The 23504-nt window shown below is 38.8% G+C and overlaps 1 protein-coding gene across 1 annotated transcript in view; it reads right to left on the bottom strand.

Moving 5' to 3' along the window:
• The window catches only part of Fshr (follicle stimulating hormone receptor), a 147440-nt gene extending 124320 nt beyond the window's left edge, over positions 1-23120 (bottom strand). Inside the window, exon 1 of the mRNA XM_090336152.1 lies at positions 22963-23120. Within this exon, the coding sequence (XP_090192278.1) occupies positions 22963-23120 (158 nt within the window). The remainder of the gene's footprint in view (positions 1-22962) is intronic.
• Between the last annotated feature and the right edge of the window lie 384 nt (positions 23121-23504).

Here is a 23504-nt window from a genome sequence, read left to right as displayed (position 1 = left end):
ATTTTCTAGAATTTGCTGTAAAATTATGATTGGTAGAGGAGAGGGGTGAGGAGTTTTTCAGAATGATATGCTATGTGAGCAGGATTTGAGTCAGGCTGGGATCTAGGGAAGGCTTCTGGAATATCAACTTCAGAGAATGAATTTGGCAGTATTCCTTCCTTTCCTATTTTATGGAACAGTTTGAGGAGTATTAGTGTTAGCTCATGCTAGATCAAGTCTTTTAAAACTCAGCAATGAATCTGTAAGGTCATGGGCTTTTTTATTTGAAGCACTGAGCAATGGAATTGGAGGGAAAGAACAAAGTTCAATGACATCAAGAACCTAATAAATGATAAATTAGCTTGAATATGGAAAGGAGAACTATTTTATCCTTGTCACTAATGCCTTTTTGTTTTTCAACTTTCTTTCCAAGTGTGTTCCTGTCTCCACATTCACTATTTTATGTGATCATTCTTGAATTATTTCACTTTTACTTTTCCACCTGATCTCATGTGCTAATTTTTACCTTCATCCACTGGTTCCATTTCTCATCACAGCAATGCTTGCTCATTACATTAGAGAGGTAGAAAACGCAATGTAAACAAGAGTGATGGACTATTAAGTAGCACTGTAACTTAACTATGTGTCAAATATTGCTGCATATTTCACTAGGAACATAGGTATGGATTTACATTCAACATTTAGAAGTGGTTGCACACCAAAAAATGAGGCCAAGGGAAAGCTAGGGAGTAGTCAATCCCACTTCTGGGCTTTGGGTTTGTGTCAAGTTACTCTACAGAGAGGGGTCTAGGGCAGAAACTGAATGTGAATTTTATATGGAGACCAAGGGACAAGGAAGAAGTTTTTACAGTAGACAAGGATATGAGAAGGGATGTTTCTATAATTCAGTCAAAGCAGGAGAATTCCAGAATAGCTGGCTGCATAGGACAAGTAGTTTAAAAGTTAGTTCTCAAGGAGGAACTAGTTACATCTTGAGATACAATGGTGCCTTTTCCCTTCCTCTTTTCAGGTAGCAACCCTGGGACTGGAAAGGTACATTATGGGCAGTGGGGAAGGCAGGACTGTAGGATCACATCCTGTGATCCATATCCAGGGATTTCAATGTAACTCAAGAGACTACTAAGGTGAGACAATGATTGATATTACTAGGGATTAAAAGAGTGGCTCAAGGACAGGGAATTTGGCCTAGTGGTACAGTGCTTGCCTAGCATGCATGAAGACCTGGGTTCCATTCCTCGGTACCACATACATAGAATAAAGCTGGAAGTGGTGCTGTGACTCAAGTGGTAGAGGTATAGACTTGAGAAAAGTCCAAGGACAGTGCTCAAGCCCTGAGTTCAGTCCCCAAGACTGGCAAAAAAAAAAGAGTGGTTCAAGATGCCATGAACTTCTTGGTTTATCAGTGCTATGCTGAAATAGAGGAAATTTAGGTCACATATATGGGTATGTAGTGTTTTGTTTCATCAGTCAACAATAAATAGTTTAGTGAAACATTGAGATAAGAAGTATTGTGGGAATTTTGTGTGTTTGTTGTATAGCAACAAAATATTTCCTTCATTTTCCTTTTGACCCTATTGGTTTAATTTATTCCACACCTGAATAACTGTATAATTTCAGTTCTTTGTCTGCATGTGGCATATTTGAAATGGCTGGTTTGTTTTGTTTGGCCAATTCTGTTAGCACTGACTTATAGAATTTTCATGAAAAATATTATATAAACATTTATAATAAATTATCACTGATGCATCCCCCTGCAGCACTCACTTCCTTTGCAGCTATTATGATTGGAACCAAGCTCACAGAAGTATAAAAATGGATCAAGGAGCCCAGACTTAGGATTCTTGTTCAATTTTATATGTAGAGCTATATGGGTCCCAATTTCTTCAATGTAGTCTGTCATGAATGACAGTCGATACAGAGCAAGGTTACACAAGGGTAAAACGAGGGGCTAAGATGACCCCAGCATATGGTAGAATGGCTCAAGGATGGCTCTTGAAGGAAGTTGGAATTAGGAATGGCCCTGGGCTTTAAGGCTTTGAACTGCATCCTCTAGATTAGGATAATAAAGTCCAATCGAAATTAAACCTGGAAGAAAATGAATTATATTTCCTAATAGATGACTGGGATGAGTCTACTTTCTCACTATGAACAAGATACAATTACAGGGGAAAAAAATCAAACACTGAATTGAATTGAAGCAGTGATATAATGTTTGTTCATACCTCGGGATTGAAATTGAGGCCTCTCAGTTGCTAGGCAAGTGCTGTATCACTTGAGTCATAGACTCAGATCTTCTTGCTCTTTGTTTTGTAGTTTGGTTCTTAGGCAGAGTTTCACTGTAATTTTGCCAAGATTGGTCTTGAACTGTGATCCTCCTAAATATACCTCCTAAATTCCTTGGATTATAGGCATGTGTTACCAAACCTAGCCTTAAGTGATATGATATGATGTTCCTGAAAGAGTTAATTTTGGGTAGGTTAGGTCCTGTAAAAAAGCAATTTAGCAGTCTGTAAAATCCAGAGATCCTGAGCTATATTTGGGAAAGGATGGGCTTGAGGCCGTACACACTTTTGGGGGTCAGAATCTACCTTATTCATGTTAGAAAACCGTTCCTCAAGCTTCACTCTATAAAAGGAGGTTTCAGGGGCAGGTATATGACAGAGTTCTTTGAGAAAAGATTATCGTGATTGCTGGCCCTGAGTAGTTGTACGCATCTCTTGGCTTCCTTTTACTTTCCTTGCATATTTTACATTTCAAATCAACCCATAGATGATATGTTAATGAGGTATTTGAATATCCTTGTGAGCTGCACTGTAATGGAATAAGGGGATGTTGATAGGTTTGGAGTAAGTATTTTATGATCTAAAAGATGATCAGGAGGAAGTTGTTCCCTTGAGACTTCTAGATGGTGGCTGATAAGACACAAAATTAGTGTGCTTTACATGGAAGAACAAATTGCTAAGGTATTTGATGAGTTATTTTGGATAATATGTGGCCAGTGAAATTCTGGTCACGGGGGGATGGCTCCCATCAGCCATTTACTGCTGAACAATTTCCACGAACTAGTTAGTATTCATTTATATAATAACCTCAGATGTTTTCTGCTATATCACTTATAAAGTCAGTATCATTAGGTAAATTATCTTACCTCTTTGGCTTCCAGTGTTATCACCCGCATAGAATCATAACCTTTAAGTCAAGTGTTGTGAACACCAAATGAGATAATGCCAAAATGCTTCTTCATATTTAGAAAGCAATCTGATGAGGTTAGTTCTTATGGAGTGGAGGAATTCATCCATCTCTAGAGTTGAGGTCAGTTCAGGAATGAAGCAAATTATTTACTGGATAACTACTGTATTCCATATATTCCCAAGTGGCTTTCATTTTACTGGGTATCAGCCACAGGCTGCTGTATAACTTTTTAGCAGCTGTGCCTTTAAATTGTTACCTTCAATGCCACAGTACATACAATAAAGGCAACTCAAGAAGAGCAACATGCATAGCAACCTTGACTCTAACATCAGAGTCACAGGAAAGCCTGTGCTAAGACATCAAAGTCCCCCAGTCTTTCATTTTTAATACCAAAGATTTTTTTAAGGAAAATATTCATAAGGTAGCATCTCTTGTCTGCCATAGCTCTTCATGATGAAGACCAAAATAAACACCTTTTCTCTTGAACACGATGTTTTCCCAGTTACTTGTTTATTTGTTTGAGGAAATTGTCCTCTAAATCACTTCAATCAAATCCTCCTTTGTATCTCTCCCCCCAAAGTCTGCTCAGCCAGGCGACATGTATGCCACTGCAAATTGCTCATAACTAAAGAATCAGAACCCTTGCTGTAAGCTTTTTTTCTTTTATCCACTTTTTGGTGCTTTGAAAATGCTGGCATTGATGATGTGAGGGGTGAACATTTTTCCTTTCTCAGCTGTGGGATAAAATATGCTTTGCCTAAAGCATGCTTAGAGCATTTTTCTTTGTACCTTCAAGATGGAAAGAAAGAGCTGAAAACAGACTGACAGACCCACCCAGGCACATTCCTGGATTACAGGGAGTGAGCTGGTATCTTACTGGTTGTGCTGACAGAGCTGTCACCCTTCTAATGCATAGGAAGGGATGGATCTAGCCTACTCTAAGAATGGAGTCACAGGGTTACAATAGGCTTACCAAGAAGTAAGTTGGCTTCTCTGGGCATAACAATCCAGGATCTTCTTTGTTTTCTTCTCTCAACCCTGAATCTATCCAATCCTCTGTTTCTAGCTTTATTCCAGGGAGTTTCATTCAACTCATGACTGAAGAAATATAGTGGCCTCTATTTGCTAGTCCTTCCCTTCTCTTTTATGTTTTGTTTTTAGTTTTTAATTGCTATCTTTAAGTAGTAGTACAAAGAAGTTTCAATCTGACATGTCAGTTTATGAGTACAGGGCACCTGGACCAGTGTCTCCCGTTCCATCATGGTTCCCTCTGTCTCAACCCCACCCATAAACACAAGTTATCTGATTCCATTTACACAATATGCACATAGAATATCATAGCAGTATTTTACCACTATGCATCTGAGATTTCTAGAATCACAAATAACAAAGCCATAAAGGGTCTCTAGAAGTGGTAATCTTAGAAGGATAATGTGCTAAAAAAGGAAGCTGGTTCTAATAGTAAATAGTTGAACAGCTTCTTTTATAGTTCTATCCCAAGGCTTAAGTTTCCTTCTGCTTAGTGGAGAGGGAAAGGAACTATGGGACATTGTACTCAATTCTTCTGTCATATGGTGGAATAAAAATGAAGCCCAGGGATGTAGATGCTTTTCCTAGGTTGGATAATGGTTGAGGTCTTTTCTTGCCCATTCTTGGCTCCTTCCACCAGGCTAATTGTGACTGGCCTTCTTGCCCCGAGACATATCTCTTAAAAGGCAAAACATTCTTCATACTGTTGACAGGGCTTACAAGCTTCTCTTGCCTCCAAAAAGATATCTGTGTAACATTTATGCTTCCAAAACTGGAGAAAAAGATGGTTCGTGTCTGTCAAACTGTAATTGGAAGTGTGGGTAAACAAAGATGAGCTTTCGCCAACTTGGTGGAAGCATTTGTGAAAGGCAGAGAATAATCATCTTGGAGACAAGAGTGCTTGGGCAGTAAAATCATTGAAAGAGTTGAATATGTAAGCAAGAAGAGATAGAAAATAGAAGAAAAGTGAACCATGAAGAAAAATGAATAAAATATAGAATAAATACATACATTTAAAATATTCTGTGTTCATAAGAATTTGACCTGATAACGATCTTTATTTTTTTTCCTGTAATACTGTACTGTTTTTCCCTCAACCTCCCCCACCTCTGGCACTAAATTTTTCCTTATTTAAATTATGCAAGGCACAGCTATTATGATATTCATTCCATGACGATTTTCTTCTAGTGCATCCTCTGATGTCTGCCTCCTCTAAATTTCCTGTAGATAGTCCCTGTTCTAGGGCTATTCTCTTTTGTTTATTGATTCATGTTTAAGTTGTTGTTTTAAACATATAAACTCTTTATAATATCTTGAAATGGTTAAGAGAAATGTCTTAGAGCCTTGCTTCCTCAGTGAGTCTTCTGGATGTACCATCTAGGTAATTTACTTACTGGAATCAAGCCTCAGTTTATCTGGGGCAATAGAGAAGGTGTCTTTAAGGGGAGTCAGATGACATGGTAAAATTGGAGCTGTGCCTGTATGTGAATTTGTTTTCCTATATGGGTGAGGTCAATTATTTTTCTGTGTTAGTATGTCTACAGTGTCAGCTCCTATTTGCCCTTGAGCAAGTTACTTAATCTCAGTCTCCTCAAGGGCCAGGAAGCCAGGACTCCCTGATCATTCTAAGTTCCTGTCCTTGATTATCTGGTGAATAGAACATTTTGGCATTCCTTTTCCTCTCATGACCTCTACCTGTCAATTCACAAATGGCTCTGTCCAATTTGGTTCAACCTGATCCAATTCAAAGCATCAATTTAGTTTACTACAAGTCATTGATGGTATTTATTCAGAAAAACTTTCTGAGGTCTCTGGCAACCCCAAGACAAACAGAAGTAAAGTATGAGAATTCTCATTTCTACAGGTCATATCAAAGTGAATGCTTTCTTTCACTCTACATTTTTCTTAGTAGAGGGAAAAGAAGAAAGATTTTATGTCCTTTGAGACTTAAGGGAGTTTTTCTGTAAACCATCTCAAGGAAAATGACATTCAGCCAGTTGCTGGGAAATACACTTGTGCTAAGTGGTTTTAATTATTTCCTCTTTGAGAGGGAAGTTCATAAAAACTGGCATGCCTTCCCCAAAGGCTGTATCTGACAGCCTACTCAACTTCCATGGAAACCAAAGTGTGGCTGTTGCATGGTTCAAACAATAGCGAAACAAAGCCTCAATTATGAACCCAGGGAAGTCAATAGCTTTTCCATTTAGTCAAAAAAGAATCGATTTATTTTTTGAGTGTCACTTATACCATGATTATTTGAGAAAACTTAACAGAGTAATGCAAAAACAAAATGTGGCAGGCCGCATGCATCTTGACTGCTTGTCTTGAAGGCAGTTGGACAGATACAACAAATGTAAAGACAGGGTGGTTCCCATATTTTCTTGATACCCATTTTCATACTCCTTATTCTTCAAGGGTAAATTGAGGAGCTATAGATAAAATGGTGAATTTAAGATCATTTGGGGGAAGTTATCTCAATCAAATTGGGAACTATTTATTGTATAAAAGCCTAGATGAATCCAGCATGTAAGTAAGTTTCTTTGAGAGAATTGTCATTTCTAAAACAGGTGACTTCAGATTCACAGATTTTTCTAGGCCTACTGAAATCTCAGTCAGTGCCTACTCAGGCTGTTGATGTAAATGAATGGAAAATTAGTTCTGATACTCAAAGTCTTCTACTGCCTTGAGTCACTTGTATTTTTCAATGGCAAACTATTTGCAGAGCCAATTTGTTCTGCATTCAATAGAGGATTTTAAAGCTGCTCATCACAACTCACTAAACTTTTTAGACTTCACCTTGGGTCTTTCTACCTAAAGCTCTCCAAAGTGTTAAAAAATGAAGCACAACCCAGCATTCTTTCTTTTGCAGAATTGAATTTAAATGTTTACAATGGAAAGTACTCAATTCACCCACCTGTACCTAATTACTGTAGTGGAAACATTTCTAGAATGAGATTGATAATTTGGAGATAATATTATTTCCTTCAGGATTCAAAACTATTTTATTAATTTGCTGCTGCTTGACTAATTCTTCAAACAACCTTTCTACCCATGAAGCTATCTTCTCGCTACCTTATATTTAATTAATTTTTATACCCATCCCATTTCTCAACATGCCAAGGAAGAACCTTAGCTTGCTATATGTTTGTTTTAGTGTGGGTGTATTTCCTTTCAAAGAAGTTCTGCAGGACTTTGATATATCTCAATTTCTCTTTCTTTATATTATCTCACAATAATGTGAGAAGCTTGTTCTCATTTGTGTGTGTGTGTGTGTGTGTGTGTGTGTGTGTGTGTGTGTACTTTTTTTTTTGCCAGTCCTGGGGCTTGAAATCAGGTCCTGGCCACTGTTCTTGGGCTTTCTCAAGCTAGCGCTTTACCACTTGAGTCACAGTACCACAATACCACTCTGGCTTTTTCTGTATATGTGGTAATGAGGAATTGAACCCAGGGCCTTGAGAAGGCTAGAAAAGCACTCTACCACTAGGCCACACTCTCCACCCCTACGTGTACTTTCTTTAGCAGAATTGAAAGGTTCTCTGTCAGGGCTAATGAATTGTTGGCATTTATATCCCAGCAAATGTCCCTTTGAAAGTGTTCGATAAAGATGTGTTGCTTATAGTTATGAGTCTTAGATGATGTATAGCTTCGTTTATCATCTCAGTGATTTGCTGTGAAGATGTTGAACTCAGGATTTTGATATAACTTTTGACTCCTTTTCCATTTGGTATAACTGTATGCTGTTTGTGGCTGAAATTACTTCAGTTGAATGGCCAGAATTGTAAATACATAGAAAGAAGGTCATTTCTGTTTCTGTCTCACTGTGGAGAAAATAAATCTGTTTCTTTCCTTTGTTCTACCAAACTGAAGTAGCCCTGGAAAGCAGGGCTTGCAATTCCATTTCTACGTGTTTTGCTCACCATATCAAAGTGTTTAAAAACTGTTAGACCTGCCAAGAAGAGCAGTTCACAGCCTTATTTTTAAGTGACAGAGCCATTACCAGTTGGCAGACCAATATTTAAGATGTGTATAATTGAGTTTTAAAAAGTAATAATGCACATAGAAAGCATTAAAATAGAAAATTAGATGAATAACTCTATTTTGATGACATTTGTGTCCTCCTAGTTTGCACAACTGTTCTCTTTTGTACAAGGGCTCATCAAGAACTTCAAAGATGATTGTTCTGGCTGCCTGACAGCTTTGCTGTTTCAGCTACAATCCATTCCTCTGTTTTAGTGTTTGGGTTTTTTTTTCCTTTTTTTCTTTTCTTTCCTGCCAGTCCTGGGATTGGACTCAGGGCCTGAGCTCTGTCCTTGGGTTTTCTCAAGACTAGAGCTCTACCATTTGAGACACAGCACTACTTCTAGCTTTTTTTTTCTTCTATATTTGTGGTACCGAGGAATCAAACCCAGGTCTTCGTGTATGCTAGGCCAGCACTCTACCACTAGGCCAAAGTCCTGGCCCCTGGTTTAATTTTTCTTGATCAAGAATATGGTGGTGTGACTGACTTCTAATATGACCATGCAAGGAATCTTGCTATCCTGTTTTAGCACAGGAATGTGACAAAGCCTGTAGCAACAAGATGCTACACAGATCTCCTATATTTTGCTTTCTGCTCTATTTCAAGCACCTAGCATATTTCCTATCACAGTAGGTAGCTGTGAAATATAGGCTGAATAAATTTTATTCTGAGTGTAATTCAAAGCTCGTACTGTCACATGGGGATGGACTGCAGCTACAGTTGCAGCCCAGGGGATGGGAAGTGATGGGAACTACTGCAGTAGCTCAGACAAGAGACAATAGTGACTTGAAATGAAGAGGTAGTAGGGGATGATATGGAGAAAGATAGACTTCAAAGCTATATTTGGGATGCCAAATACCCAACATGTAGTGCTTGATTGAGTGATCTGGAGGTGAGGCTTTGGTGACATATGCATTCATACAAACAATCAAGATTGGGAGTAGAGAGGATGGGACTTGAGCAAAGATTATATGTACTTATTTCCATTTGTTTGTTTTGAGATGCCAGTAAGGGATCCAAGTGAAAAGTCAAGGGTTTTGTTGGATATTCCTTGTCTGGGGCTTCATGAAGAAGTCAAGCATGACACCTAGAATTCTGAATGTCACATAGACTTAAAGCCATTAATCTGATGAGCACATCAAAAAGGGAGTATTGATAAAGTGTAAAGATACATGGGACAGCAAGGGCCAGGATGAAGCCTAGGCATTTGGCAGAGGAGACCAAGGTTTGGCAAAAAATGTAAGAGGAAATAAAGTGTGGTGGCACAGGCAATTGAAGTCACAAGAGACAAGGACTTTGGTGAGCTGTGTGGTGTGCTCGTTCCTGCAAAACATGGGCAGATAACTCATAGATTTTAGCCCTATATCAAATGAGGGCATCCCTCTCACATTTAAATGTTTATCCCTTTATAATTTGAAAGATAACTTAACCACAGCTTATATCATACTGTGAATAAAGAAAAGTTTATTGGCATGTGTGTCAAGAATTTTCAGTGAAAACAGATTGAAGGAGAGGAATAATGAATGGAGATTCCTGGGTGGTGATGGCATATTAAACAAATAACTGTTTGTTCCCTTTCAAACCCCACTGAGAAGACAGTGTGAGGTTGTTTTTTTTCTTAAAAGCAAGAAGTCAGAAGGATAAAGGAATTAGAATACTGATTATGACAAATGAGGGAAACCATTGAGCCTAAGTTCCTTTGAGTCTTAATATGATCTTTTTAAAGTCTTTCCATTTCCTAACAAATGGGGCAATGTCATTCTTACTGACAGCAGCATGGAGCAACCTTGATACAAAAGGCCATATAGTAGGATGCTAAATGAAAGGATCTCTAGGATATAGAAACATAAGCCATATAATGAATGATTGCTGTTCTTAAGGTACTATGTTATCTCTCATCTCTTTTGCTGTCCCTTGGTTATCTCATATTGTTACAGTATCTCACTTTGTTACCTGATATAGCAGATATATTTGTATTTGGTTATTTGAAATTGGATAGGGAATGGGGGAAAACAAAATGAGGGGTGGGGGGTGGGGGGAGGGAAATAGGGACCAAGACATGTGAAAGGGTATCAATGTATGGGAATTAATGCACCATCTATCTGGCAAATATCATGTAACCCTTCTATTAATTATAATAAAAAATATAAAAAAGGAATTAGAATAACAAAATTGTATGACTGTAAGGAGGATGGGTGAACATGGTGCTAAAGTTGTAAAATGGCACCTCTTGGCAATTATCAATGTTGGATCTCAGGTCTTATCCTTCATGTCCTTAATATCATGAACTCTTAATCAGAACCTATCTTGTGGGACCGGGAGTTTAGCCTAGTGGAAGAGTGCTTGCCTAGCATGCACAAAGCCCTGGGTTTGACTCCTTGGTACCACATACACAGAAAAAGCCGGAAGTAGTACTGTGGCTCAATGGTAGAGTTCTAGCCTTGAGCTGAAGAGCTCAAGAACAGTGCCCAGGCCCAGAGTTCAAGACCCACTACCAACAAAATAATCTACCTTGTAACAGCATGGTCTTCTGATTTCCACAGGAGAGATGAAGCAGTGCTAGCATGGTGAACTCTACAGAATGGATTCCTAAACCAATGGGATTCACACCACACAACCTCTGAAATGCTTAATGAGTAGAAGTACTGGTGATCTTTTGGAGTGAGTAGGAGGTGGAAGTGCAGCAAGATACAGAAATACAGTGAGGTATATCAATTAAAAAGAATTAGTGGTTATTTCCCACTCAGAGCAATTTGGCAAGAGACCTTCCTTAACAAAGATTCATTTTTGGTAGTATTGTGGATCTTATAAAATCCAGACAAATGCTCTTTCCCTGAGCTATTCATTCATCTTATAGCTTTTTAAAAATTGAGATGATATCTTACTATGGTGCCCAGGATGTATTTGAACTTGATGTCTTTCTGCTTTAGACTTTTGAATAGCTCAGATTATAGTCGTGAACGACTATGCTACATGCCAAAGATCTGTAGACAGAGTAAGCTAAAGGCTTCAGATATGGAGATATTGGATAGCATTTTAAGGTGCTGGATGTAAAGATCCCCACACCTTTCAAAGCTCCTTATCCAGCTACCAAAATGTTCCAATGTAAGCTTTATGCTTGGTTACTTGAAATAGGATAGGGAAGGGGGGAAAACAAGATGAGGGGCAGGGTGGGGGAGGGGAATGGGATCCAAGACATGAGAAAGGGTATCAATGTTTGTGTAGTAATGCACCTTCTATCTGGTAAATATAATGTAACGCTTCTATTAATTGCAATAAAAATATATGAAAAAACAAAGTTTGGAAGAATCTTCATCAGGGAGTTTGTGCAGCTCAAAAGCCAGCTAGATTGTTTACTGAGGCCACTATAGTTTCAGTTGCTGTTGTTGCTCTTCTTTCTCTAGAATCTTCCCTGAGAGTCTGGATCTGAAGGGGTGCTTTGTAGTCTTCCTATCTGACTATCAGAACTGTTTGTTCTCTTTCAACCCCTCTCTTTAATATTTGTTTGGGGGAACTAGATGCCATTTCAAGACTGTGTGTTCTTACTGAAAGAGCGCAGCAGATTTTCACACTCAGGGCATGATAAGCAATTTTGCTACTGCATGCACAATTCTGGATGACCTCTTTCTTCCATCAGTCTTCTCATTCTTTTTCTTTTGTTTGGTTTCTAAATCTAAAAATATTCTTGTTACACTTTGGTTACCTCTTCTCCAATTTTATTCTGCTTCCCACAGAACAATTACCAATTAAATGAAGATTTCTTCTTTCCTGCCATGATGAGGAATTTTTGGAGACCTATGGGCTGTGTTAAGGCAAATTTTGTGAAATTTCCAACTTTGGGAGATTATACCCAGCTGCTCGGAAACTTTTCCAAGTTATGTATCAATATCAGATTCAATTCCAAAGTATCCAGTTCCTTACATGCTTTTCACAACTTGATAACTTTTAGCCAATTTTAAATATTTGGACCTCGGACACTTCTATCCTGTCATTAATGCTGCTGTTCATTTGTCATTTTATTTCAAGGTTGTGTTCTCCTTACAAAAGAAAACAAATATTTATATTTAAATGGAGAATTTAAGAAATGACTACATAGCCCCTAAAGGGGACCTTTTGGTGTTCAGAAGGGTAGATCTGGGTAAGAAAGGTAGCTGCCTGTCTTATCAGCTTCCTTTTGCCATTAGGCATGTTTCTGTCTTTTAATTGGTTTTCACTGGGCATCATTTCTCATTTCCACTATCTATCTGATTTTATATTGCACAAAGCAACATGCAATTAATCATCAAATTAGTGATTGTGACTGTAACTATTCTGGGATCTGAGGGGAATTTCAATTGTTCTGGATGAGAGTGAGGAAAAAGATTGCTGTCATTATTTGTTGGCTGATTCTTTTAGCAACTTTGTAAGAACAGGGACCTTGTATCTCCTATTGATTGTTTTCTCCCAAGTACCCAGTACAGTGTCCTCCACATATGTAATCAATAAATATTTGCTGTGGAAAGAAAACTTCATAGGAAATGAGCCCTTTCCTGTGGCATTAAAGATGAGTAACATTGGAGTAGGAAAATAAATTCAGGTTAGAGAAAATAATGGCATTTTGATAGGGGGATATAAGACATGTCTAAGAACTGGGGAATAGAAAACAGTTTGTAAGACACAGGATTAAGAGCAGGAACTCTTATTGAGGAGACAGAGTTGTTAACTGGATGCCAAACAATGGAGTGCCTCCATGTCAAACTTAGTACTTTAACTTTTTGTCCCAAATCTGAGTGTTTTAATTAAAACAGGGCAAAAACTTGGAGGCAGGGTTTAGGGAAGGGAGAAGAGAGGCTTTGAGAGCAATTGAGGGGGTGTTATCACAAGGGGAGGGCAAGTATCTAGGGATGTGATTGCACAAAATAAGAACCAAAATTTCATAGACTTTCACAGAGGAGACAGAATAGTTTAGCACTGAAGCCATTGCTGAGCATATAGTGCTCAAGGGTGAGTCTGTTCCACATCACAAACCCTTCCTCATGCCTTTCTTGTCCAAGAGCAGAATGGGGAGATGCAATGCTCAGTGAGTTGCCAGACTAGGTTTATTTAGGGACAAAATCATTATAGGAGTTGTGAGCCCTAGCATATTCTTTGTTAAAAGTAATCACCGGGACTGGGAGTTTGGCCTAGTGGTAGAGTGCTTGCCTAGCATGCACAAATACCCAGGTTCGATTCCTCAGTACCACATACATAGAAAAAAAGCCAGAAGTGGTGCTGAGACTCAAGTGGTAGAGCTCTAGCCTTGCGAAAGTACAAGGACAGTGCTCAGGCCCTGAGCTCAAGCCCAGGACTGGCAAAAAAAAAGTAATCACCATCTTGGTATGTGGTAGGGGACGCCTATAACTTCAATACTGGAGAGGGCATAGGTAGAGCTGAAATTTGGTCTCATAAGTTTGAGACTAGCTTGGGTTTTATACAGTGAATTTTGTGCCAGCCTAGTTTACAGTCTGAGAATCTTAAGATACATACATGAATACATACATACATACACACATACATACATACCACATGCATCCCTTAGCAAACTAAAAATAACAAAAAATGGTATGTGTGTGGGGTTTTCCATGTTACCTTTTAAAATAAGGGAACCATTTATTAAACCCAAGAGAAATATCCTCAGCTACTAATATTACAGAGCACCACAGCTGGAGGCAGAGCAGTATATGCATTACAGAACTGCTAGAATCTGAGACATAGAAAAAAATATATCTGTTGGTTTGTGGAAGTTCTGGTGCCTAATGTTTGTCAAATCAAAGCATTTTTAGAGTTGTTGGAAACTCGACATCATCAATCTTTCCTGAGTTTTCTCTGAAATATTTGCAATGGTTGAACTTTCTCAGCCATTGAACCTTATTGAAAATTTTGAAGTTCCTGTTTGGTAGAAGTTACCATCAAGGCTGGAATGATACAACAGGCTTCTATTGAAAATAAAAGAAAAAAGGTAAAAGAGAGAAGATTCAAGCTACTCTTAAGACTGAAAATTTAATTGCACTCAAGTCCATGACAAATGATTGCTTGCTTTGTTCAAATACTTCCTGAATATGCCTTGGAAGTTTTCAGATCAAGTGGCAGATACATAAGAAAGAACAAGGTAATGGTATGTCCAGGTCACAGATATAGGACATGCTCCCAGTTACTTTGGGGAGAGGTCAGATTAAGAACAAACATTCAGATCTCATTATAATCAGATCCTGGGCAATTAAAAATAATTATCTTTTTCCTAGCTGACCTTGTGGGATATATAAGCTAGAATCTAGTCTAAACAAAGGTAAATTGAAGAGTCTACAATTGGAACCATTAAAAATTTTTTAAAAAGCAGTCCAATCAACCCCAGTGACTTCTTAATCCAATTAGTGGCTTTGGAGAAGAATAATCAAATGTTAAGTGAACTTCCCATTTTCTGCTTGGATGTCATGTCCAGCTTTTATGGTTTAAGCTTCTTTGGGTAAGGAGGAATAGCAGAGAGACCCCTTGAGGTAAACAGATTTTAGCCTCCCCTAGTGAATGCAGTTCTATACTATCAAATCTTTGCTCTTCAGTTGCTGATAATGACTAAATTATAGCTCTTAGCCAATTCTTTGGGTAGAGTTCATCTTCTACTTTAAAACATTCTTCACTGCAATGCAATTTCTGCTTCTTTTTCCTCAAGGTACTGAGTTCTTTATTCCTTTGGTTATTTTTTGGACTCTCTTATAGTGAATATAAACCTCCCTATCTCCCAGCCCAATTACATTCCAAATGCAGGATGTAACGTGTCATCTTGAATGATCACAGGTACAGGATTTTATGTAAAGACTAAGGATTATTTCAGTATTAGCATGAGCTTGGTGTTGTTGGTTTCCATCAAATAGATGTCTTAAAAAGGCAAAATTGCTGGCTAGTGCTGGCTCATGCCTGTAATCCTGCTACATGAGAGACTGAAGTCTGAGAAGTGCAGTGCAAAAGTTCATCATTACTTAATTAGCAAAAAGCTGGAAATGGAGCTGTAGCTCCAGTGGTAGAGCACCAACCTTGAGCTGAAAAAGCTCAAGGACAGTACCCATACCCTGAGTTTAAGCCCTTGTGCAGACACACACACACACACACACACACACACACACACACACACATAGAGCAAGGTAGTAGGAGTGTCAAGAGTGTTTAGACTTGAGCACCTAATGCAAGTTGCACAAAAGAGTAGATGGGGTTTCTGTTTGTGTTTGTTTATTTTGAGATAGAGTATCTCTAAAGCCAGGCTGACCTCATACTCATGATTCTCAGCTTTCCCAGTGTTAGTATTACAGACTTAGGCTACTGTGTCTGGTTGGAGTGTTTGTTTTTGATAACTTATTAGTACTATTACAATTAAAGTATGTCAGGAAACTTAACATCGAGGATTTGAGATCCGATCCTAAGTGGCCAACATTACACTCATGTGAACATTTCTATATGGTTTAAAGTGATTGTGTGTAGGCAATTTTATTATATTTTCAATATTATTCTTAAGTATAGAGAAACAGATATCATACTTCAAATCATAAGAGTATAGAATATTCAACTTTCACCTTAGCAGACTTGTTGCGCTTTTTTTCTGAATAAATTAATGGATCCTAGAATGACATATGGGCATTTTGTTAAAACAAACACATAACAAAACAAAAGGAAACATGAAAACTATCAAATCCTATAGTAGTTCACTGCAGGAGAGAGCGATAATCATCTTTTATAGAATTTTCTTCAATACTGAGGAACAGAGCAAATAAACAGATGTAATTCCCCCTGATTTATTAATTCATTTGTTCTACACATAGTTGAGGGCCCAGACATACATTGCACAGAACCTGTAACAATAAGTAGCACAGGGATATTTTCACTGCAGTTGAAGAACTAAGGCACACTTGAAAAATTAAAAGCAAATCAAGATTAAGTGCAAAATGAAATGAACCAGGGTTCAGACAAAGGCAAGATTAAATAAAGATGAAGTGGTAAAGGATGTCTTCAGGAGAAAGACAGACTTAGAGGGTGGTTATCATAATTCAGATTCATAGCAAGAAGCAAAGAAGAAACTGAGCAGAGCAGACAGACGTAAAGACAGAGCAGTGTGAATGCACACATCATGATAAAAGAGTTCTTGTCAGCCGTGAAGAGCAGGCTCCTGTTGGAGAATGGTAAGGTATAGGAAAGAAGAGCTATTGAACTACTGAATGATTTTGAACAGAGCTATCATAATAATATGGCGACACTGCCATTTTATGGAGGAAATAGAATGCCAGCGGGTGGGCTAGTTTGTTTCCACACAGTAATTGTAAAATCGAGACTTTGATGAGGGCCCAAGCAAGGATGATGGCAATGAAATGAGAGAATTCTTGCAGGCAGTGTTATGAGAGGAGTTTATGAAAGTGATTGGATATTTGGATAGACAAGGGAAGAACTAGCTCTATCATGTAAAGTCTGTAGTTTAGACCAGCCTTCTTCATGAAAATACAGCATATTCTTAACTGTATACTTCTCAGACAGAAAGTAATGGAAACACCCCCAGGGTGCATGTCTAGCTATGTTTTAGCAATGGATTGGAGCCAAGGAGTCTGCCTGTAGTTCAGACTTCAGAACTGACTCTTCTGGTGACTAAGGTTTGATAGAATAGCCTATTGACCAGCCTTTTTAGAAAATACGTTCTGTGGAGTTAACCCCCAAAGATTCTTTTAGGGGAAAGATTCCACAATTGAACATGTCAATCAAACATCAAAAACTCTACTTGAGATCACTCAACTTACTAGCTCATCAAAAGCTTCTCATTTGGTTCTGGACACTAAAATATCCCTTATATGTATGTTTATTTTTATTTATTTATTTAGTCAGTTGTGGGATTTGAATTCTGGGCCTGGGTGCTCTCCCTGAGCTCTTCAGACCAAGGTTGTGGCCCTACTCCTTAAGCCATAGCACCACTTCTGGCTTTCTGGTGGTTAACTGGAGATAAGAGTCTCATGGACTTTAGTGCCTGGGCTGACTTTGAACCCAGTCCTCAGATCTCAGCCTCCTGAGTAGCTAGGATTACAGGTGTGGCCACCGCACCTGACTAAAATATCTCTTAGAACTAAGGAATTACCAAGGAAGGGCTTTTAAATTCCTAACCAAATCTTCATCTATGATTCTACAATATTCACAACAGTCTGAACAGTTAGACAAGAAATGTAAAGAAAGAGCAACAAAAAAGAAAAGATTATCAGATAATTACAAGTAAGTACTAGTCAAATGAATACATTGAGATATGAGCAGTTGTTGTGAGGTAAAGGTTCAACACAGAAAGGCTCTATTATAATCTTGGTATGAAGTCCTGTTACTAGGGCCAGAATGGTCATCATCTCTCTCCTACAGTATTTGAAGTCTGACCCCGCTGGAGAAAAAGATGGCCTATTCATACAGATAAACAATTTCCAATTTAGAATTGGTGATTGCTTTACCTTGAGGAATTCTAATTCTAGGTGGTATAACAATTCTAATCCTAGGTGGTACACTGCTTGCCTCCAGCTGCAGCAGTTTCCTGGATAAGTCAGACATCCCTTCCAATGTCTTTGACATTGTTCAGAATGAACCCATGCCAGCAGTTCTTGGTGAACATTGACAGACTTAAGAAATGCTTTATCTTAAGTGCATCAAATATAAATGCTACAACCAGTCATGGGAGGCAATGATTCTTAAACAAGAGGGAGATTGCAAACTATTTCAGTCATAGAAATCCTTATGGATGTATGAAGAAATAGGTAACATTGACCAACCAAGAAACCTTGTATTCATAACCTGAATTAGGAAATTAAAACCATTTTGTACAACTACTTAATAGTCACAGCAATGATAACAATAATAATTTAAAAAGTTAGAAGATAAAAAATTCCATATAGTGATTTTTTTCTAAAGCCTGCCCATAATCCTTGACAGATTTTGGTCTTCAGAAAAGCCCTCTGAAAGAAGTGTGGTTTGATGACATTTCAGAGATGAGAACATCACCCTGATATTATCATTCACAGAATCAGCAGCAGCACCACTACAGATAATATTTTTCCAAATTTGTGTTAAATTGGTGTTGTTTAGCTACAGTGTTTCATTTAGTCTTCATAGCAGTTCTTTGAGTTATGAATACATTATAATTTCCATTGTAGAGTCAGGAGCCCACAGGAAAGAGCAAAACCCTAATTCATAGTAGAGAAGTATGCAATGTATATGTGTATATACATGATAGATAGCATAAAAGTATATATAATAACATGATTATAACATACACATGCACACACACACACACACATATATATATATATATATATATATATATATGAAAATAGTGTAGTGAAACTCACCAAAAACTAGACTAGTATAAAGGAGGGAGGGGCCGAGAGTTTGGCCTAGTGGTAAGAGTGTTTGTCTAGCATGCACGAAGACCTGGGTTCGATTCCTCGGTACCACATACATAGAAAAAAAGCCGGAAATGGTGCTGAGGCTCAAGTGGTAGAGCTCTAGCCTTGAGAAAGTCCAAGGACAGTGCTCAGGCTCTGAGCTCATCCCAGGACTGGCAAACAAAAGGAGGGAGGAGAAAGGGGATAAAGAATCAAAGAAGAGCAATGAGCAATACAGACAAGATAAATTTCATCAAAATATATATATGTTGTAAATATAACAAAAGTTTTCTTTGTATAGTTAATTTGGAATCTTGGAATCTCCTCAGGTTCTCTCATCTCAGATTTGTCAGAAACAGTTACACTCAGTTAGTACCACCTCCAAACTGCTCCAGCTCTGGATACATTCTCTAATCTCAGTGCTTTCTCTATGGTTCCAGGTGTGGATGCCATTGATAGTTAACTTGGTCACTCAGTTAGACTCTAAATCAGAAATGGGCAATACATTGCTTTGGGGCCAACTTTGATTTGTCCCATGATTTGGTGTGTGTGTGTGTGTGTGTGTGTGTGTGTGTGTGTGTGTGTGTGTGGTGTGCACACATGTACGCACTAGAACTGCAGCTTGAACTCAGGATCTCAAGCTCTTGTTGAATTTATTTTTGCTCATGGTTAGTGTTCAACCTCTTGAGCCATGCCTCTTAATTCCAGCTTTTTATGGTCAATTGGATATCAGTGTCTCATGGATTTGTCTGCCTAGAGAGAGCTCTGGACCATAACTTCAGATAGCAACCTCCTGAGTTGCTAGGATTATAGGCATGAGCCATGCCCAGCTGGCTTTAGTTATTTTTTAAAATAGGATCTCTCAATCTCTCACACTTTTTTCCCTAGGCTAGCCTCAGAACACATGCTGTCATCTGTGCCTCCTATATAGGAGATAACCATAAACCACCACACGTGGCTTTTTTTTTTTTTTTTTAAGATCGAGGGTAGCTAACATTTTGTCCAAGCTGGCCTGGAACCATGATCCTCCTATGTCTGGATTATAGGCATAAACCTCTATCTCCTGAGTAGTCTGGATTACAGGCATCAATTGCTCTATCTCCCAGGTAGTCTAGATTACAGGTATCAACCCTTCCATCTTCTGAGTAGTCTGGATTATAGGCATCAACTGGCCTACATTTACATGACTGGAAAGCAAAATAATAATTTTTATGATGTAGACATTATATGGACCACACATTTTCGTGTCCTTTATGTTTTAGTTGAAAACACCTATTGCTCATTCATTTATATTTTATATATTTATATGCTATCTATAGGAACTTCCATACTGCCACCAGGATAGAGAAGCTACTGCAATGGCCCATAAAGCTGACTTCTAGCACAAGTTCTCAGGGAGAAACTCCTAAGGACACATTCTCCTCAAGGACTCTCAAGGACAATTTATCTTTTCAAAGAAGAAAATAATTATAAGACATACATTGTAAACAACCTGTGAAGGAGCTATGAACACAAATTCGAGTCCGGTTTCTCTACAATCCCGCTGCTGCAGAGACATCACTGCCCAAACGATTCAGCATTTCCCTGCTTCAATTTGCACCATATGCAGAGCATAGTGATAGTATCAAACTTGCAGTTAAATTGTGCAATTTGAATGAGATAGTGGGCATACCACACAAAGAAGATCATAGGAGCCTATGGGTAAGAATCTCCCTGCGAGTGGGGCCATGGATGGGGCTTCTTGGTTCTTCTGATGATAGCTTAGAGCTGGGCATAATGAAATGAAAACTACTACAAGGTGGACAAAATGATAGGGTACAAAGGTACATGAAGTTCCCATGCTGATAGATGGAGCCATTACAATCCATGAAGCATAGATATTCTACCTATCTGAATTGGACCTGATCATCTTTAGACTCCATATCCAAACTTGGAGCACTTCAAAGTGTATGAGAAACAAGTTAAATGGGCCTTTCTACTTCTCTTCTACCTGTGTACCAGATAGTTCTGATCCAATCCTCTTAAGGAATAAAAGTAATTGTTATTCTTTCTTACTAATAGAACATCTGAGTTTCATTTTATCTCCTCTTTTGTGACTGGTGCACCAAAAATATCCTCAAATATATTTTCTATTTTATCTAACACCAAAGCAACATTTTCCTTCTTTCCCTCAGAACACATTGCCAAGAAGATTGCAAAGCTAAATGTAGGATGGTTCAACTCAAGAGCTATCTACTAAGGAGTATACCAAGGAAAGAACCTTCCCCAGATTAGGCAGCGAGGAGAATTTAATCTTTACAACTCCCAAACAACAATCCTCATTTCTCTGGTTCAGGGCAATGCCAGTAGCTGACTGGCATAAACTTTCTTTCTGTTCCTATATTTGAGTACCATAATCCTCTATTTTGTATTCCTTAGTAAAAGTTTACCCAAAGCCAGCCTTTATCAAGAATTTGAAATTTGTTTCTGCTACTTGTCTAACCCACTGTCTCCACAATCACCTTCCATAAAATCTCAATAGCTCTTCCATTGGTTGCATACCACTTTTGGGAAGAAATGCATTTCTAACTTAGTAGATTTAAATCATTTATACCTTAATGTCATTGAAAAGAATCATAGGCCTACTTTTTTCTACCCTCATCCATACACATATACTGCAAGTTTTGGGTGTAAGAATAAACCTTTTCTTTCCTCCCTCTCTCTTTTCTTCTTTCCCTCCTTCTCCTTCTTTTCCTTTTTAGCCAGTGTTTTTTATGTAGACTAGAAAAAGAAAACAAACATCTTTTCTGGTGAAGACATAGCACCCAGCAGGAAGCCTAATGCAGAAGGGGGTTTTAGGGGGTAGACAAATGCCATCCCAAATTAAATTTATAAAGGACAGTCAACTTCAGTAACTGGATGGAAAATTGGGCCCACAAGGACACATAGGAAGAGGTTAGGCACAATCCAACCCAGCAGATTGTTTAGAATTGCTTTAGGAGTAAAGAATCTGGACCTCAGAAGGCCGGATTACTCAGTAATAAAAATTGTTCAAAGTACTTAGTAACAAGTGACTTCTCATAGAGCCTCAGGTCCAAGACTTTCTCCTGGTTTTGAGAGACCTCATAAAACCAGACTGTCATCTTTTTTCCATAGGCACATTTTTTTCCCCCAGCATAATCAGGACTAACAGTCTCATGGGAGACAGTGTAGCCAAAACAGAGAGAGAGCCGGTTATTTTCCATGTCTCTGTGGCTACTTCTGGTAGGCCCCGAGGATATGAGGATCCATGGGAAAGGATTAGCAGACAACCAAGTTGCTGCCATTTGATTCGAGGGAAATCTGAAATGCAGTAACAACACATTGATGGAGCAACTGGTGAACTGGAAGGATGACCATGATCCACAGTGAAATAAAGACTATCAGTCATTTTGGGGGAAAGGAGAGGAAATTGGTCCCCAGCCCCAATAGTGAATTCTGTTTGAAATCCTTAGCATAAAACCACCTACCAAGGATATAGCAATCTAAGTGAAAATTCACTTTGTGACATGTGAACAAGTAGTCCTGCCTTGCTGGGCTCTTAGGCAGATATAGGGGAGTGGAAGAAAGCACAGAGTCCAGAAACTTCATGTCTAGTCTGGGCTCTACCTCAAACCATGGTGAGTTCAGATTCCCAATTTGCAAAAGGGAGATACACAGTAAGATGATGCCCAACTTCTTGTTCAACTTGAGGAGACTGTCTGCTTCCTGTAAAAATAATTCACCAGGAATCTAAAGTTAGCACCACACTTTTCCAGATATGCGAATGATTTCTCAATATTTCCCCCTCTGCTTTATTTCTTCTTTTCCTCTTCACCTCCTCTCTCTTCTTCCCCTCTCCTCTCCTCCACCTCCTCTTATTTCAGGAGGCAGAATCCCACTTCAGGAACTGTTTGTTGATGCTTTCAAAGCCACAGAAGCTTAGGCATTCTCCAATACAGTGTCCCCAGGAAATACGTATTATGTATTCTACTTACATCAGTAGCCTTTCTGCCTCTAGTTCTAGGTCTCCTCTTCTTTCTTTTTCTGTTGCTTTTCTGGCTATTCAAGAGTACGGGACCGTTGCACAAATGTTCTCAAAAGACTAACAATCCTCTCCCTTTGTCTTTGGATTAAGGTTTCCACACTAAGATCCTTGGAAAGCCACAGGGCAAGAGGTTGAGCTGAGGAAGTTTGTTTAATTCAAGCCTTTGGTCAAGGTAGAGATAGTTTAGCCCCACAGATAGCAGCCTAATGTGAAAATGATAATAGTTCTCTGTGCACAAATGCCAGCGACGCAGCTGTTCCCGTTTGGATACTCACAGTTCGACTGCATTCCGGGGGAGGTCGGAGGGAATCTCTGTCACCTTGCTGTCTTGGCAGAGGAAAACTCTGTTAGAGCACCGACACAGGCGATGCTGACATCCAGATGCCAAGCTCAGGAGTGCCACCGAAGAGACCAGGAGCAAGGCCATGCTCATTTCTCTGTCCACTTGCTTTCCACTTGCATCGGCAGCGAGCAGCCTCCACAGATTTCAGAGGCTCCACAAAGTGTCCTGATGAGAGGCGATGTGCCTTGAGAACTGGCAAGGTCATGTGACCCACTAAGGGATTTTTTGTGTGTGTGTTATTTCCAGGCTAGTGATTTCCAAGGCAGGATAATCAGATAATTTACTCCCTTACCTTTCAAAACTGGTTCCTTATATCTGACCTGAGGAAGACACAAACAGAACCTTGATTCATGTCTGCAATAGTTTACCTGGTTTCACTGGATAATTGTCCTCACTAATCATCATTCTCTTAACCATGAAACAACTATCTCATTTAAAAGAATACTAGCAACCACAGTGCATCCTTAGGAAAGA

This window comes from Megascapheus bottae, chromosome 7 (assembly GCF_031878675.1).
Source record: "Megascapheus bottae isolate mThoBot1 chromosome 7, mThoBot2.hap1, whole genome shotgun sequence".
Taxonomy (NCBI): Eukaryota; Metazoa; Chordata; class Mammalia; order Rodentia; family Geomyidae; genus Megascapheus; species Megascapheus bottae.
This window is presented reverse-complemented; position numbering and strand designations above follow the sequence as displayed.